At 37.4% G+C, this 18,813-nt stretch overlaps 2 protein-coding genes and 2 long non-coding RNA genes across 4 annotated transcripts; 2 read left to right on the top strand and 2 right to left on the bottom strand.

Annotated features, from left to right (window-relative positions):
* Positions 1 to 57: 57 nt before the first annotated feature.
* pxdc1b (PX domain containing 1b) lies at positions 58 to 4,151 on the bottom strand. The gene is made up of 5 exons (XM_077624271.1): positions 3,645 to 4,151; positions 1,948 to 2,039; positions 1,761 to 1,878; positions 1,571 to 1,676; positions 58 to 1,259 (listed from the first exon to the last, which is right to left on the bottom strand). Exons 1-5 carry the CDS (start codon positions 3,898 to 3,900, stop codon positions 1,145 to 1,147), a joined length of 687 nt encoding a protein of 228 aa, XP_077480397.1. The 5' UTR covers positions 3,901 to 4,151; the 3' UTR covers positions 58 to 1,144.
* A 4,472-nt stretch (positions 4,152 to 8,623) lies between these two features.
* Positions 8,624 to 12,247, top strand: LOC144092067 (uncharacterized). Its single transcript, XR_013305969.1, has 2 exons — positions 8,624 to 8,773; positions 11,550 to 12,247. It is a non-coding gene; the product is annotated as an uncharacterized LOC144092067 (long non-coding RNA).
* A 57-nt stretch (positions 12,248 to 12,304) lies between these two features.
* On the bottom strand, positions 12,305 to 14,873 carry LOC144092066 (uncharacterized). The gene is made up of 4 exons (XR_013305968.1): positions 14,621 to 14,873; positions 13,084 to 13,155; positions 12,811 to 12,918; positions 12,305 to 12,740 (listed from the first exon to the last, which is right to left on the bottom strand). It is a non-coding gene; the product is annotated as an uncharacterized LOC144092066 (long non-coding RNA).
* A 1,179-nt stretch (positions 14,874 to 16,052) lies between these two features.
* LOC144091915 (ADP-ribosyl cyclase/cyclic ADP-ribose hydrolase 1) lies at positions 16,053 to 18,449 on the top strand. Its single transcript, XM_077624611.1, has 9 exons — positions 16,053 to 16,282; positions 16,364 to 16,484; positions 16,690 to 16,816; positions 16,902 to 17,037; positions 17,101 to 17,183; positions 17,795 to 17,868; positions 17,973 to 18,065; positions 18,145 to 18,231; positions 18,321 to 18,449. The coding sequence occupies exons 1-9, from the start codon at positions 16,240 to 16,242 to the stop codon at positions 18,382 to 18,384; spliced, it is 828 nt and encodes a 275-aa protein (XP_077480737.1). The 5' UTR covers positions 16,053 to 16,239; the 3' UTR covers positions 18,385 to 18,449.
* The last annotated feature ends 364 nt before the right edge of the window (positions 18,450 to 18,813 follow it).

Raw genomic sequence — 18,813 nt, 5'->3', positions numbered from 1 at the left:
CGTAACTAGCCTAGACCGCAAGATGGCGGTAGAATATCATCACAAAGAGCCTGTTGCTAGCACGCTACAAGTCGTTTTATTAAAATATATATTTAATATCGTCAGGATAGTTAACAGAAAACTAACATTCCTGCTATCATAAACCTCATATCTATCACGTTTATTCACATTACGAAAATATCATATAATAATTAAAGCTGTCATATTATTTCATTGTGTGCTTGTCATCACTGAATTGCAGGAATTTCACAAGTAATCACGAAGATGTGGACGTAGGGTTATTTAAAACGTTTTACCCTTTGAATAATGTGTGTTTTTAAGGGAAAGTGCCAGACCTGAAGTACTTCTCTGTGGGAACGAGCTGTACTTTCTCACTGGCTGAATGGCGGCCATGACTGAGTTACTAAACAGACCCATGCCGAGGCCTCGTGTGCCAATTTGGTGAGGCTTGAATACCTCGCTATTTGCAGGGGGGGACCATACTGGACGGGAGTTTCCGTGAGCCCACATGTGGTGTCTTCTGCCTTTGTTATTCGAGGGACCCAAACGGATTCATTCTGCCAAACAAACAACGCAAGTTCACTACTTTGGGCGGATTAAAGGCACTTGAGGAAGGCGAAAGTGCAATCCAACACAAAAGAAATGTATTCTGCTCAGCTGTTTCCTCCAAAGTTATAAGAAAGTCCATTTCGAGTGTGCCTGCGGTCGGCTCCCACATTTAGGTCTTGGGCCTGAACCCACTGACCTCTTTTGTGCTCGCCATTCACCGCATCGCGTGACCCCCAAAACGAAGCGAAGCTGAAAAACAACTAAACTTTCATCTTTAGTGCAGCACAGGTGGCTAAGATTTCCGCTTTGGTGCTAAAAGGTACCGCCGAGGGTTCCGGGTGGCACACCGGGACGGATATTCATGAAGTAATCCATGGCCTTAGCCGTCAAAGCTTCAAAATCCGCCACACAAATCCCCTTAAGAGGTTCCATTAGCGCCACCAAAATAGCACGAGATGGCCGAACTGATTGTATTCCCACAGGAAGTCCAGAATGGGTGTTAAAACTGCTGACTTGCAGTTTTACGCGGCCGGGAAACAGCCGGGTCTTTCGGCGACGGATCGACGGAAATGTTCTAGCGTTTCGTCCGTGTCCGTCATTCCAAGATGTCCGTCTCGAAAGGGACCAGGTGGTAGTAGGACAAGTTGGTGACGTAGGCCTCCGTCTCCTCGTCCGGCGGCATGGCCGTGAACTCCGGTCCGTCATCGTACCTGGCGGAGGAACCAGAGAATTCATCGGCGGGGGTTACGCGAGGATGGCAGGAATTGACTCCCCTCTTCGCTTCCCATGCACGCCCGAGGAAGGAAGAGGTGTAGAGGCAAACTTCCTGGTGGAGATGGAAGGTCTGGAACGCTAGTTTAGCAAATACTTGACATTCATAACTGGGGGGAAATGAGAATTTGATGTTTGTTTTTTTTAGCATGAAAGTTCTCATTGTTCATTCCGAAATGTTTAACTGGGCACGCCCAAACCGGGATGCTTTTGTCAACTTTTCAACGTATGGTCTTCCTCGAACACTCACGTGGGCTCCGTGGAGTCGGTAGAAGAGGGTCTCTCTTTCTCGTCGTCCGGGTCGAACACGATGGTTTCCGTGTTGGCTAAGCAGAAGCCGTTGGAGCGCATGATCTCTGGAAAGGTGTTTGGCGAAAACGCCAGGAGGAATTTTAGAAACCGTCAAAGACCGAGGACGTGGCTGGAGAAGTAACAATGACCTGAAATCTTGACCGGATTCTGGAAACAAGGCTGAATTCTGTGCACCTTGTCGTTCCGGAGAACCTGGTCCAGCGGCGAGCGCTCGAAGAAAGTTAGCATCACCTCAGATCTGGAATACTGCCCATTCACAATCCAATCAAGTGTCAAATAGTACTTCATTCAAATACATTTTATCGACGTACGGACCTTGCACGGCATGTTGATGGCATTCTTCAGCAGTCTTTCCACCTCGTTGAGCTTTTCCTCGATGTCCAAGGCGTCTTTGATTTTTAGCAAACCTGAAACGACAGTCCATGGAATGGGGCGTTAACTCACGACCATCGGTTCGATACGATTGAACTCGATGCTCTCGATCCTCGCGCTTCAGAGACTCAAAATGGATTAGACGTCTAACGCCGTCAACGTCGGCCAACGGGCGGGGAGGAAGTCGGCGGAAAGACCCACGCGGGCGCCTCAGCAGAGCCTCGCTTTGGTTCGAGTCTAAATATAGGAAGTCCGCTCTCACGGTGACATCAGAGCGGACTACGCCTTGGCTGTTGCCTGGACGCGGAACAGAGCCGTGAAAACAGAAGGTCCAGGAGAGGCGGATCCACTTTTTTGGGGGCCAGGCAAAAACATCCTGAACCCGACAGCGCACTCTTCCCGGTTCCGTCAGCGAGCTCGTCTTCCATTTCCATGCGGCGACAGGAAGTCAAAACATTCCAGGCGCAGCTGCCGGGATGTTCTGACAAATACCTTGGACACGTGACGCCAAGCAGAACTGCTAAACACTGCGAGCGCGGCTCATTTATTAGCGTAAGGCACACTACGGTCGCATGAATAGACACTGACCTTTGACCTACGGCGTTATAGCGTTACCCCCGAGCGGTTAAAGAGATTTATCAACGGCCGCGTGGCATGTTTAAACTCACGCATTGATTTTTTGTTTTTTACTTAAAGTGAGTATGTGGTTAAAGGGAGATTACAGTCATTTTGAATTTTTTTGGGGGGGCGGGTCTTAAATAGGTAGTGATAACAAGATCTCGACTGTGGTCTGTCAGGCGTCAGAATGTTGACGACATCCAAAAGTGGACTTTGTTCGCTATTGACCCGTCCAAACGTGGCAAAGTGACCACATTTGAGTACGGCTGACTCATGTGCATGATTGCTTGTTTCTATTTATGGAGGCGTGTCATTAAGTCGTAAATTAAGACGTATTCAAAATGGAAAGAGGCGGAAAATGTGCCTGAAGTTTGACATTTTGGGCTATTATTCGCTATTTTGGAGGCCAATTAGACTTGTGTTGTTACAAAGTCTGTCGAATGTTTTAATCTTAAAAGAGGAAATCAGATGATAGATAATAAAAAAAAGCTGTATAGCATAAAAACGTGTTTCCTGTTAAAGATGACTTGCGGTAGATGTAATCGAAGAAGACCGAGATGTAAACATGTTTTTTAAATTCTAATTTTTATAAGTTTAAAAAATAATTAAATGACCAAATATTCTATCAATTCTACTTATGACCAATAATCAAATTCATGTGTGTTTTTGTTATTTTTAAATAAAAAAAAATGTTAATCAGGTTAAATCATGTTGGTGGTTAAATGAAAAGACCTATCAAAAAAAAGTACATAAAGTATGAAAAATAAACACCCCTCTCTATCCAAAATAGTTTTTTCAGGCATAAAAACTAACCAATGGATAAGTTATTTTTGTGAAAACACTATTTTTTTCCCTCGGGTTATCAAAAATAGTTGGATCCAAAAAAAGGTTTCAACTTTAGTATTTTTTTCGGACTATTTATGCAGAAAGTTGGCCTGCCCCCAAAATAACGGTTTTCCACGAAGAGGTTTCACCGAACGAACGAACGAACGAACGGACGGACGAGCGAACGATTGGGCGACCTTGCATGAGAGGCGAAGCCGAGAGGTGTCCTCCGTCTTCGGGGAACGAGTCGGCGAGGCGCCTGAAGAGTCGGCCCAGGTCCGAGTAGCTGCGGTGCAAGTAGAGGACGTTCCGGTCCGACCACTCGGTGCGAATCTCGAAGAAGTCCTCCTCGTCACCGCGCGGGCTGATCACCAGCCTCCGGACGCCGTTCACCCAGCAGTCCCGGACGAACATGTTGACCAGCGACGTGCCCTCGAACACGGCCGAAGCCATGGAGCGAGTGAGCGAGCGATCTCACTCCGGCATGCCGAGGAAGGGTGAGGGGCGCTGGGGGAAGGGGGGAGGGAGCTTCCCTGGAGTCGCCTCAGTTCGGCTCGGCCCGGCCCAGACGAGCCAGTCAAACGTGGCGTGATTGAGACTGCTAGGGGGGAAAAAAACTACACTGTGGAAGTCAACGCGAGTCATAGATGACGCCCATTTTTGAGGGGGGAGAAGAAAAAAACTAAAAGAAGAAAAGGCGACTTCCCAATTGTTGCTTCTTCACTAGGAAAACTAACAAGTAGAAAGGGGTCAAATTTGAATTCATTTCATTTGAATTATTATTTGTTCAATTTCATTTCTTTTTTTCTGTCTCATTTGGCTGCTAGGAAAACTAAAAAGTAGAAATAAAAGTTTTGTGTTTTTGCTGCTTTTCTGTCTTAATGATTAGATTTGGTGATTCTTAATGATCCCATTGACTTTGATTTGCTTTGTACTTTGTGCTTTTGCTTTGTTGTTCTGCTGCCTTTGACTGTACTGTCTAACTCAGGGGTAGGGAACCTATGGCTCGGGAGCCACATGTGGCTCTTTCGATGGGTGCATCTGGCTCTTCGCTAACCTGTGAGCTAAAATATGGAACCCGCTGGTGACAGAACTGAGATACTACGTCCAGTGCTGCTTTAGTCTTCTTTTTTTGCATTAGACTCTGCTAGAATGCATACTCTCATTGATTAGCAACTGCATAAGAATGTTGTCAAAAGTACTTTTTTTTCACTTTAAAAGTGGTGAAATTACTAAAATAAAAGACACCCATTTACATGTATTTTGACTTTGAAATTCGGAGAATGGCTCTCAAGGAATAACATTAGAAAATATGAATTTCTTTTCTTCTCTCATTTGGCTACTAGAAAACTATAAAGTACAAACAAAACAAAAAAATAATAATTAATTTAATGTTAATTTCTTTTATTGTCTCATTTGGCTACTAGGAAAACTAAAAAGTAGAAACAAAAATATGTTTTAAATTTAAATTAGTTAATTATTTTTCAATTTTAATTTCTTTTCTTGTCTCATTTGGCTGCTAGCAAAACTAAAAGGTAGAAACAAAAAATACAAAGAAAAAAGGGAAAGTTTTTCACTTTAATTTCATTTTTGAATTTAATCTAATTTTCATTTATTTTCTTCTGTCTCATTTGGCTACTAGCAAAACTAAAAAGGTAGAAACACAATACAAAGAAACAAGTGAAAGTATTTCATTTTGATGCAGCAAAAAAGTGGTCAAAAATATTCAAAATAAAATCATGAAACTATATTCCTGTTCATCATCACATGACACCATTTATAAAGCGTCAATTTGAAGCGCACAAATCCCATGTATAAGCTAAGGCTATTTGCAATCCGCACAATACAGTCATTAAATAGAAACAAAGGTTACTTACATTCTAGAGAACTTTCTCCCCACACAATCAAGGCTCTTTGCAAACACTGAGAAAAAAATAGAAACAAATGCTCAAAACAGGAGCAGAATTTCAACATGCACGCATTTTTAAGTGCTTTAAACCATGTATCTAATCAGCTATACACTAACTCAAACCACTTTAGGCAAGGAAAATATGGTATGTTTCTCCAGTTTCCAGTTCTTATGGATAAACAGATGTCATTTGCCATCATGAGACTGAAATCTTGCTTCATATTCATATTCAAAATTGTGAAATGTGTCCTGAGGCTTTTGTACTTTTGTGGCCATAAAAAAAGTCTACACACCCCTCTCCAAAACGCTAACCTTTTTACAAGGGGTGTGAAGGCTTTTATTTTTCACCATAGATGATCTCATCTAATGATTCATAAGAATTGCAGCACTCCATAATGACGGGATCCGTCACCACTTGTTCCTCCTTTCTCCGTATTGCAATTGTTTGGAGTGGAATAAACTCAGTTCCAATAATGCGTGCAACTTTTCATGGAATTTGATCGCTGCTTGCTCATATTTGATCTGACTAGTTGAGTCAGCAAATGACACTTAGAGCCAGCCAATGAAGGATTTTCTTCTCCAGATAGATGAAAAGAAGCCAAAACCAACCTAGCATAGCTATTAAACAGCACATTTTCTTCTGGAAACTTACATCTTTTTCTTTCACTTGTCTAATGGTCGTTTAGATATTCAGTTTAAAGTCAAAATACTCTACAAATACTAATTTGGTATAGGCTTTTTCCCAAAATATCATTCTTCATACCGAGTTTATACACTAAGACTAAGACATATCACTCTTCTCCCAGCAAAACTTGAGTTTAGCGCCCCCGTGTGGTCACAGAAGTAATTACAATAAGTGAACCAAAGGGAGAACGTGTAAAAATTATATTTTTATATATATATATATATATATATATATATATATATATATATATATATATATATATATATATATATATATATATGCATAGTGTGTAGTGTGCATATATATATATACATATATGTGCATAGTGTGTAGTGTGCATATATATATGTGCATAGTGTGTAGTGTGCATATATACACACACACACACACATATATATATATATATATATATATATATATATATATATATATATATATATATATATATATATATATATATATATATATATATATATATATATATATATATATATATATATATGCATGTATGTATATGTAATGGTTTATTTTGAAACTGCTGTATTCAGTTTTATTTATTTGGAAGAATACACATCTCTTTGGAAGCTATACAAAATAGCTCTGGTCTATTTGATGGTGCAAATGTAATTCCATTTTTCAAAATAAATCATTGATTGATTCAATCATTTTTCGTAGCGCTTTACTTCGCAGGGGTTGCAAGGATGCTGGCGCCTATCCCGTCCAACTATGGCTTGCCAGCCAACCAATCGCAGGGCACGAAGACAACAACATGCTGATTAACGTCAAATGACTTCAGGTGGTGGGCCTAGGCACACTGTATCTCAGAACTATTGCACGCCAGTCAGGTAAAACAATGATTATAACATTTATTTTAATGTCTTACGAGTTAGTTGCTTGTTGTAATGAACAAGTGTGCGTTTATTTTGATGTCTTACGAGTTGCTTACTTATTATGGCGAACAAGTGTGCATTTATTTTGATCTGAAGATCGCCATGTTGAGCTCCGCTAAGCAAGCAAGGGTTAAGGTTAATACTTAAAGCTTAAATTCTAATGTTATTTTGCTAAATGATGTATTCTGCAAGTAATCATGAGAACCGAACGGTGTTCTTAACGCGGTGGTTATTGTTACGGGATTCCAACTGTCTTTTTTGGTGGCAATATCACGCTAATGAGCGATTAGCATGAGGCTAACGCTAGCCGTGAGTGGGTAATCGCTATGCTAGCAGGGAGTCCACGTAGTGCTTCTAACTGTACTTTATTGTGGTTGCTTAATGAGCGTGGGTTAAGCTAATGTTCTTACTCCTATGATTTTGTTTGTAAAAAATACACTTATTTGTCGGTGCGAATGGGCTAAACGTTTTGCTTAATGATGTAAAATTTTTGATATTTTTTTTAGATTTGTGGACACTTTTCTCCCCAGTGGAGTGTTGGACAAAAATGGTAAGGCTTTTTTTCTTTAAAGAAACGACATAGTATAGTAAGGCTTTTTTTTCTTTAAAAAACGACATAGTATAGTAAGGCTTTTTTCTTTAAAAAACGACATAGTATAGTAAGGCTTTTTTTTTCTTAAAAAAAACAAGATAGTATCGTAAGGCTTTTTTTTCTTAAAAAAACAAGATAGTATAGTAAGGCTTTTTTCTTAAAAACGACTTAGTATAGTAAGGCTTATAAAAAACAAAAAAACGACAGTATAGTAAAGCTTTTTTCTTAAAAAATGATATAGTATAGTAAGGCCTTTTTTTCTTAAAAAAAATGACATAGTATAGTAAGGCCTTTTTTTCTTTAAAAACGACATAGTATAGTAAGGCTTTTTTCTTTAAAAAACGACATAGTATAGTAAGGCTTTTCGTAAAAAAAGGACACAATGTATAACAAGGCTTTAATCATAAAAAATGACATAGTATAGTAAGGTTTTTTTTCTTTAAAAACGACATAGTATAGTAAGGCTTTTTTCTTTAAAAAACGACATAGTATAGTAAGGTTTTTTTTCTTTAAAAACGACATAGTATAGTAAGGCTTTTTCTTTTAAAAACGACATAGTATAGTAAGGTTTTTTTTTCTTTAAAAACGACATAGTATAGTAAGGCTTTTTTCTTTAAAAAAACGACCTGGTATAGTAAGGCTTTTTTTCTTAAAAAAACGACATAGTATACTAAGGCTTTTTTTCTTAAAAAAACAACATAGTATAGTAAGGCTTTTTTCTTAAAAAAAAACGACATAGTATAGTAAGGCTTTTTTTCTTAAAAACGACATAGTATATAGTAAGGCCTTTTTTTTCTTAAAAACAACAGTATAGTAAGGCTTTTTTTCCTCAAAAAAATGACAGTATAGTAAGGCTTTTTTTTCTCAAAAAAACAACATAGTATAATAAGGCTTTTTTTCTCTCAAAAAAACGACATAGTATAGTAAGGCCTTTTTTTCTTAAAAAATGACATAGTATAGTAAGGCCTTTTTTTCTTCAAAACGACATAGTATAGTAAGGCCTTTTTCTTAAAAAACAACATAGTATATTAAGGCTTTTTTTCTTTTAAAAAAACAACATTTTTTCTTGAAAAAATTGACCATGTATAGTAAGCCTCATCTCATTTTCTGAACCGCTTTATCCTCATTAGGCTAGCGGGGGATGCTGGAGCCAATCCCAGCTGTCTCCAGGCCAGAGGTGGTGGACATCCTGAATCGGTGGCCAGACCATCTTAGGGTACAAGGAGACGGACAACCACGCACACTGTATAGTAAGTCTTTTTTCCTTAAAAATGACCATGTATAGTAAGACTATATAGTAAGACTATTTTTTCTTTAAAAACGACCATGTATAGTAAGTCTTTTTTCCTTAAAAATGACCATGTATAGTAAGGCTTTTTTTCTTAAAAAACAACATAGTATAGTAAGGTTTTTTTCTGAAAAAAAAGGCATTGTATAGTAAGGCTTTTTTTCTTAAAAAAATAACATAGTATATAGTAAGTAAACTTAAACTTAGTATAGTATAGTAAGGCTTTTTTTCTTAAAAACGACATAGTATAGTAAGGCTTTTTTTCCTTAAAAAACGACATAGTATAGTAAGGATTTTTTTCTTTAAAAAATAACGACATAGTATATAGTAAGTAAACTTAAACTTAGTATAGTATAGTAAGGCTTTTTTTCTTAAAAACGACATAGTATAGTAAGGCTTTTTTTCTTAAAAAACTACATAGTATAATAGTAAGGCTTTTTTTCTTAAAAAACGACATAGTATAGAAAGGCTTTTTTCTTAAAAAACGACATTATAGTAAGGCTTTTTTTCTTAAAAAACGACATAGTATAGTAAGGCTTTTTTTCTTAAAAAACGACATAGTAAAGTAAGGCTTTTTTTCCTTAAAAACGACATGGTATAGTAAGGCTTTTTTTCTTAAAAAATGACATAGTATAGTAAGGCTTTTTTTCTTAAAAAACGACATAGTATAGTAAGTTTTTTTTCTGGAAAAAAAAGGCATTGTATAGTAAGGCTTTTTTTCTTAAAAAAATAACAACATAGTATATAGTAAGTAAACTTAAACTTAGTATAGTAAGGCTTTTTTTCCTTAAAAAACGACATAGTATAGTAAGGTTTTTTTTCTTTAAAAAATAACGACATAGTATAAAGTAAGTAAACTTAAACTTAGTATAGTATAGTAAGGCTTTTTTTCTTAAAAACGACATAGTATAGTAAGGCTTTTTTTCTTAAAAAAAAAACTACATAGTATAATAGTAAGGCTTTTTTTCTTAAAAAAACGACATAGTATAGAAAGGCTTTTTTCTTAAAAAACGACATAGTATAGTAAGGCTTTTTTTCTTAAAAAACGACATAGTATAGTAAGGCTTTTTTTCTTAAAAAACGACATTAGTATAGTCAGGCATTTTTCTTAAAAAATGACATAGTATAGTAAGGCTTTTTTTCTTAAAAAACGACATAGTATAGTAAGGCTTTTTTTCTTAAAAAACGACATAGTATAGTAAGGCTTTTTTTCTTAAAAAACGACATTAGTATAGTCAGGCTTTTTTCTTAAAAAATGACATAGTAGAGTAAGGCTTTTTTTCTTAAAAAACGACATAGTATAGTAAGGCTTTTTTTCTTAAAAAACGACATAGTATAGTAAGGCTTTTTTTCTTAAAAAACGACATAGTAAAGTAAGGCTTTTTTTCCTTAAAAACGACATAGTATAGTAAGGCTTTTTTTCTTAAAAAACGACATAGTATAGTAAGGCTTTTTTTCTTAAAAAACGACAGTATAATAGTAAAGCTTTTTTTCTTAAAAAATGACATAGTATAATAGTAAGGCTTTTTTTCTTAAAAAACGACAGTATAGTAAGGCTTTTTTTCTTAAAAAAACGACATAGTATAGTAAGGCTTTTTTTCTTAAACGACATAGTATAGTAAGGCTTTTTTCATAAAAACATGATACAATGTATAACAAGGCTTTATTCATCAAAAACGACATAGTATAATAAGCATATTTCTTAAAAAACGACCATGAATAGTAAGGCTTTATTTCTTTAAAAAATGACATAGTATAGTAAGGCTTTTTTCATAAAAAAACCAAATAGGACATAGTATAGTAAAGCTTTTTTCACCAAAAACAACATAGTATAGTAAGGTTTTTTCTTAAAAAACAACATAGTATAATAAGGCTTTTTCTTTAAAAAAATGACCATGTATAGTAAGGCTTTAAAAAAAAAAAGACCATGTATAATAAGCCTCATCTCATCTCATTTTCTGAACTGCTTTATCCTCATTAGGGTAGCGGGGGATGCTGGAGCCAATCCCAGCTGTCTCCAGGCCAGAGGCGGTGGACATCCTGAATCGGTGGCCAGACCATCTTAGGGTACAAGGAGATGGACAACCACGCACACTGTATAGTAAGTCTTTTTTCCTTAAAAACGACATGGTATACTAAGGCTTTTTTCTTAAAAAACGACTTGGTATAGTAAGGCTTTTTTTTCTTAAAAAAACGACATAGTATAGTAAGCCTTTTTTCTTTAAAAAAAACGACACAGTATAGTAAGGCTTTTTTCATAAAAAATGAAATAGGACATAGTATAGTAAGGCTTTTTTCAAAAAAAAAAAAAAAAACGACACAGTATAATAAGGCAACATGGTATAGTAATGTTTTTTTCTTAAAAAACTAAATAGTATAGTAAGGCTTATTTCTTAAAAAAACGACCATGTATAGTTGTTTTTCTTTAAAAAAATGACCATGTATTATAAGGCTTTTTTTCTTTAAAAAATGACCATGTATAGTAAGGCTTTTATTTATTTAAAAAGATGACCATGTATAGTAAGGCTATTTTCTTTAAAAATACAAAAAACGAATTGTGAGGCATTTGAGCAATAATAGTCATATTTGACTTTATTGTATACATAATGAATGAATCTTGGCTTCTGGCTCATTCCCATAAGGCTCGTGTACGTACAAGATATTTGTTGAATGTAAGTTACAGCATGGAGGAAATGTTCCCCACAAGTTACCTAACGCCTTGCCTTGTTTGTTGACAGACTCGTACCGGCGCACCCCGGATTGCGCCTTCATCCAGGAGTCTCCGGCGCCCCAGTGAGCGGAGGCTGACACGGTCATGCTTTTGGACGGCCCCCGCAGATGCAGGCGGACGATGACGCCGCCGCCGCCGGGCAAATCCTCACTAATCTGCAAGTGGTTTGAGCTGTGTCCCCGTCATTCGGCAGACGTGGATGTGGACGAGGGCGACTGGCAGAACAACGCCACCATGCGGTTCTTCGACAGCCGGCGGTTGTGGTGGGAATGCCAACCAATAAAAGTGTTTGGGTGGCTTATTTGAAATCCTAGCTAATAGTCAGTGTCTTTTGTTTTTTTAGGCCAACTCTTTTAACTAATTTTGGTGTAATGTTTAAATGTAAAATTTTATTTTTTAAAGTTTTTTTTAGTAAAAGGTAATTATTCTCATGTCGCAGGTGGCTCTCCCCGCCGAAGGCGGGGAGAGTCACCAAGAGTACGTCTGCGGGACGCGAACCGGCTTCCACTCGGTCGGCACAAACTCCACTGTGCGCATACTTACCGGTCGCGCTAAAGGGCCCTCCCACCGTCCCACTAAACTTCGACCGGCTAAGTATTTTCGGTAAGAGGGTGCTCGAGTAATTTGGCTAAGTGTGCAAGCCGCCTCCCTTCTCAGCATGGTCCTGTCCAATAAAACTTTTTGGGTGGCTTATTTGAAATCCTAGCTAATAGCCAGTGTCTTTTGTTTATTTAGGCCAATTCTTTTATGTAAAATTTTATTTTTTAAAGTTTTTGTTAGTAAAAGGTAATTATTCTCATGTCGCAGGTGGCTCTCCCCGCCGAAGGCGGGGAGAGTCACCAAGAGTACGTCTGCGGGACGCGAACCGGCTTCCACTCGGTCGGCACAAACTCCACTGTGCGCATACTCACCGGTCGCGCTAAAGGGCCCTCCCACCGTCCCACTAAACTTCGGCCGCCTAAGTCTTTTCGCTGAGAGGGCGCTCGAGTAATTTAACTAAGTGTATAAGCCACCTGGGTGGATACGGGATCCCGTTTGATAGAGACCAAGAATATGCCTGAATTTGAAGAAAAAAAGTTTAATCAATAAGTGGCAATTCTGTGCAAATAAAAACTGACATTTAGTTAAAGAAGTCTTTTTTGGACTGCTTTAAGGTCCAGTGTCCAGCAAGACAAGGCATCGACATCCACAGGTGAGTCTAAGAAAAACAAAAGAAAAGAAAAGAAATATTTTCTGCACAGCAACATGAATGTCTCTTTTAAACATACTTTTTTTGTCTTCAGGTGTCCTCGTTCTCCACGGTTTGGGAAACCTTTTCGTTGGAAGACTGTCCATCCCACAAGTCATCCATTTTTGCCTTTGTGTCTGTCACTCATCTGAAAAAATAAAAATAAAAGTTGACAGCAAAGTATCTCTTGTTCTATTATGTGACCTTGACTTTGATTTATAAGAAATATTTTTTTTCATTCTAAAAACTTTTTAAGGGGATGTGGTTGTGCACATGCACTATGATCGCTGCAACAAGGCGAGACATCACATACCAAGCCAATACCAAGGCGACCAGTCGGGGCGGCGCTTCATCCGCAAGCTGGTGCTCCCAAACCTAATCCATCCTGTCAGAGAGATCACAAGAAAAAAGCCTTAATATACATGGTCATTTTTTGAAGAAAAACGCCTTACTATACTATGTCGTTTTTAAGGAAAAAAAGCCTTACTATACTATGTCATTTTTTAAGAAAAAAAGCCTTACTATACTATGTCGTTTTTTTTAAGAAAAAAAGCCTTGTTATACATTGTGTCATTTTTAACGAAAAAAAGCCTTACTATACTATGTCGTTTTTTAAAGAAAAAAGCCTTACTATACTATGTCGTTTTTTATGTGAGAAAAAAAGCCTTACTATACTATGTCGTTTTTTTTAAGAAAAAAAGCCTTACTATACTATGTTGTTTTTTAAAAGAAAAAAAGCCTTACTATACTATGTCGTTTTTTAAAGAAAAAAGCCTTACTATACTATGTCGTTTTTTAAAGAAAAAAGCCTTACTATACTATGTCGTTTTTTATGTGTGAAAAAAAAGCCTTACTATACTATGTCGTTTTTTTAAAGAAAAAAAGCCTTACTATACTATGTTGTTTTTTAAGAAAAAAGCCTTACTATACTATGTCGTTTTTAATTTAAAAAGCCTTACTATACTATGTCGTTTTTAATTTAAAAAGCCTTACAATACTGTCATTTTTTAACGAAAAAAGCCTTACTATACTATGTCATTTTTTTAAGAAAAAAGCCTTACTATACTATGTCGTTTTTTAAGAAAAAAAGCCTTACTATACTATGTCGTTTTTTGAGGAAAAAAAGCCTTACTATACATGGTTGTTTTTTTAAGAAAAAAGCCTTACTATACTATGTCGTTTTTTATTAAAAACCTTACTATACTATGTCGTTTTTTATTAAAAAGCCTTACTATACTATGTTGTTGTTTTAAGAAAAAAAGCCTTACTGTACTATGTCGTTTTTTAAAGAAAAAAGCCTTACTGTACTATGTCATTTTTTAAGAAAAAAAAGCCTTACTATAGTATGTCGTTTTTTTTTTTTTTTTTTTTAAAGCCTTGCTATAATATGTCGTTTTTTTAAGAAATAAATCCTTACCATACTATGTCGTTTTTAAGAAAAAAGCCTTACTATACTATGTCGTTTTTTAAGAAAAAAATCCTTACTATTCATGGTCGTTTTTTATTTTAAAAAAAGCCTTACTATACATGGTCGATTTTTAAGGAAAAAAAGCCTTACTATACATACATGGTCATTACCAAAAATAAATAAATAAATCAAGTCGTCAGATATCACCAATATTACTGGAGAGTGTCTTTCCACAATTAGGATTTTCGTTTTATGACAAATGGTCTATAAAGGAATTTCGAATTGGAAAAGTCATCATTGAGCCGTCTTCTTTTCTCTCCTTGTGCGATCTTTGAAACGATTAAAAAATACTCAACGCAATTCGATTGGGAGATATTATGACTGCAAGTGGAACTATATCTTTGGAGAAGCTTGCAATGGAGAAAACGGTAGCATTTCTTACCTTTTCGGCATGCGTCGAGTACACAAAAATCAGCCAACGTCGAAAACAACAACTTCTTGGTGGACTTGTGTTCATGTCCTTTAACAAACGTGTCTTGGTTGGAGCTGACCCAAATGAGGCTGTTTAGATCATGCGATTAAAAACTTGAAAAGACGTTTACAAACAAAACAAAGCATACAGGTCAACGAAAAGCCTTTTCTTCCCATTGTCTTTTCCGGTCCGTTTCACTTCCGGCTCACTAATGTGACGTCATATCAGGGAACGCCCTCGACTTTTTTTTTAAAAATATAATACGTCGTTTGAAATGAAAGCCTAGTCTTATGGGATGCTACGCCTTTATATCAAATCAAAAGCCTTTATTGTCATCACACAGCGGTGTATAATGAACTAAGTCTTTATTTTAATGAAAAAATATAATGAACTACATAGTGTAGTGATCAGTCAAACAACACTGGGATTTGAACCCCAGCTGCCCACATGGCAGTCAAGAGAACAAACCTCTACGGCATGAAATGGCCACACTTTACTTAGTGATTATTGGAAAGTCTTGACTACACACAGTTGTTTCTATTTCAGGGAAAAATGATCTCATGTCATCAGATCTCATGTGGGCCGGACCATTTTAGATATAATATTTAGAAATTTTTTGTATATAAATGGATTAAAAGAACTGGATTAGAAGCCCTGAATATTCTGTTTTTTGTAGATCTAAAACAATGTTTATTTTAGCTTTTTTTTAATGTATTTTTAGATTTTACAAAATATTTTTTGAACTAAAAACACAGAAAAATGAATTAAAAAATGACAATTATTGATTTGAAAGGGGGAAAATCAGGAAATGTAATATACATCTATACTCTTCATTTGAATTTGATCCTAAAACAGAAAGTCGGCACTCATGATTTACTTTCCCGGGCCACACAAAATGATTTGGCGGGCCAGATTTGGCCCCCGGGCTGCCACTTTGACACATGTGTTTTATAGCCATAAAAGTTTTTGAGGGTTGGATTGATACGTTGAAGGCGCTACGAGAAAATGCACCGCCCGCCACTGGGTTCAGTAGTTGGAAAAGATGATGCGCCGTGTTTCGGAAAACACGACCTTTGATTTCACGCTCTTTATCCGAAGCTGTCCTCATGCAGTCACTTGGCTTCCAAAAACTAACCACTTTGTTATTTTGTTTTCATTTGCTTGTGGCTCTTTCCACAACATGATGAAAGGTAGTCCTGTCAATGGACCAGAATGATGTCATTCTTCCTCTTCCAGCTGGCCATTTCTCCCAAAAAAAAACAGCCCAAGTATTGTGTGATAATTTCTTCATGCCATCATAATGGGAGTCATGCGGCGGCGGAGGAGTCACTACGAGCCTTGGAGGAAAACATCTGTCCTTTTCACCGTCCCTTTCTGGACTCTTACGTATCCCGTCTTGAGGGTAAATTGGGTCGTCAATTCGGGGGCAGCGCTTGAGCATCGCCGTCCAAGTTGTGGGGAGAGGATATTAGCGAGCGTCTGTTTTTTTTTCTCTCGCTGTGGAAAAAGCTTTGACCGATCACGGTTGCTCCGCCGACGGATTTTTTTGAGCGATTCTTCTGAGGGCAAAGCAGCGGGTCGCCGTGGCGATGAAGTTTAGGGCCGCCGTGGGGATGACGAGTGTAATTGCGTGTAAGTTATTCCTTTTGTTTACTATCGTACCTTTACTTACTGGTGAAAATTGGAAGACTTTTACGGTTTTCTTATTTTCAGGCTTCCTCACGCTGGGTGCGTGTAGCGGTCGTCCGCGAGGTTTCGGCACGACGCCCAACATCAAACATATTGTGATGGGACGATGCTTTAATTATATCACGCTGGTTAACCCCAGCACGAGGTATTAAACACTTTATTATAATAGGCCATTTTGATTTGAGAGCAAAATTGTTTACTAACTCGTCGTTCTTAGCGGTTGTTGTGGTGCATGACTATTTTTAAAATGCCACTAAAGCCTTTTGAGTTCATTAGCGATGCGCTAACGGCAATGAGCGAATTTTCCCTGTACCTTTTTTTGCTAAAACCCCGGTTGAAATTCTTCCCAGATACGACTGCGAAGCAATCTGGCGTGCGTTCGAAGAAGCCGTGGTCAAGCAGAATTCCTGCGACGTAGCCATGGAGCACTATCGCCACATGTTCCGAGAAATGCCGCAAACGCGGGCGTGCGACCGGGTAAGAGCCGAAGCGTCCCGAATTGAGCCGAGAGATCCCAAATTTGAGATGGAGAAGATCCTAATTCCCATTGCCTTGGATTCAGTTCCTGTTCTGGAGCAAAACCAAGAAGTTTATTCAAGACTACACGGCCATCGCGCCTCATTTCTGGACGCTAGAGGACACGCTAGCGGGCTACATGTTTAACGACCTGGTCTGGTGCCGCCAACAGGAAAACTCGGGTAAGATGCGTTTTTTTTTAAGACGATAACAACGTGAGGAGAACTCATGGCCGTTCTTTTCAGGCTTCAATTTCAGTTCGTGTCCAGAATGGTCGGCGTGTTTACATCATCCGGTTCACTCTCTGTGGAGGCAGGCGTCCAAAAACGTGAGTTGTTTGCGATTACTATAGGTTAAATATTCAGTTTTTTTATAGATCTAAAACAATGTTTATTTTAGCTTTTTTTATATATATTTTTAGATTTTACAAAACGATTTTTGAACTAAAAAACACAGAAAAAATGGATTAAAAATTACAATTATTGATTTAAAAGGGGGAAAATCGGGAAATTTAATATAAATTTTTACTCTTCATTTAAATTTGATCCTAAAACAGAAAGTCGGCACTCATGATCGACTTTCCCGGGCCACACAAAATGATGCATCGGGCCAGATTTGGCCCCCGGGCCGCCACTTTGACACATGTGATTTATGCCCAAGTCTACCAAATATTTTTTTTCATTTGGAATTATTTGAGAATAATATTTTTTTTTTGTTCAAAATGTTTTTTCTTTCTTTCTAATGACAAAAATAAGGTACAGCCACCCATTTTATTTTGGGAGAAAACAGTCAAATTTCCCTAAATGTAACATTTCAGGGAATCGTCTTGTTTTTCTCAATTTTCTTTACTGAGAAGACTTTGGGATGAAAGACTTTAGTATTTGTTTTTTGTTTTTTTTTGTGTAACACCCGATTACTCAAGCTGTTTTTTGTTTGTAGTTTGCGGAGATGGCCTGCGGTAACATCACAGTGCTGCTCAATGGCTCCATTGAAAATGCTTTCTCCAAAAACAGGTCCATTTTAACGGAATCATTCATTTTCGGAATCAACCACTTAAGCGTGACCGGCGGTTCTTTTCTAAACGCAGTGTTTTTTTTTTTCTCTCCCACTTTTGCAGCATGTTTGGGAGTGTGGAGCTGGACCATTTGAACCCGGAAAGGGTCAACTACGTCAACATCAGAGTGGTGACCAATCTGGACGGGCCCTCCAGGTCATAAATTTGAAATCGTGCTAAAACGGCTCCTTTGGAAGGAAGTTCCAAAATCATCTCGATTTTTTTTGGTCCTTAGAGAATCGTGCAGCCGTGGATCCATTCTGGATCTGATCCACATTTTACAGTCCAGAGGATTCCGCTGGACGTGCTCGGACAACGAGCGGTAAGCCAGTGGGCGGGGCTATTTGTTTTGCAAAAAGAAAAACCAATTTTTTACCCCCAATTGTGACTCCTGAAAATTTGGGTTTGCAGGATTCTGAAGATTTTGCAGTGCGTCCAGAAACCAGAACACTCTTGGTGTAGGACGTTGGCCTAAAAGCCGACGGCCAGAGACGTCCAATCCATTTGAAGTTGGACTTCTAATCGATAGGACGTCTATTGTCATCAAGAGCACAAATTTAGCTTGACTTTTATACTCAACTTTCTGCACAATTTGTGTAAATACTATTTGTGGTGTTGAAAATGACTGCTTTGGCGCCATCTTGTGGCGTTAAGCGACTATCGTGTTGTTTGTACATATTGTTGTAATTTTCTACTTTTAAAAGCATTTTTTAAAAAGATTTATCTTGTTCAATATTCAAATAAATATTTAATAATTTTTGTGTTTCCAATTCAAAAGGACAAACTAGTAAAGTAAATGATTGTTATTTATGTAAATATTTTGGAGGAAAATAGCACGTTTACGCTCCCAACACTTTACTTAAGAAGAAAAAAAGATTTCTAGAACCTGGATCTTTAAGAAATT

This window comes from Stigmatopora argus, chromosome 17 (assembly GCF_051989625.1).
Source record: "Stigmatopora argus isolate UIUO_Sarg chromosome 17, RoL_Sarg_1.0, whole genome shotgun sequence".
NCBI classification, from domain to species: domain Eukaryota; kingdom Metazoa; phylum Chordata; class Actinopteri; order Syngnathiformes; family Syngnathidae; genus Stigmatopora; species Stigmatopora argus.
This window is presented reverse-complemented; position numbering and strand designations above follow the sequence as displayed.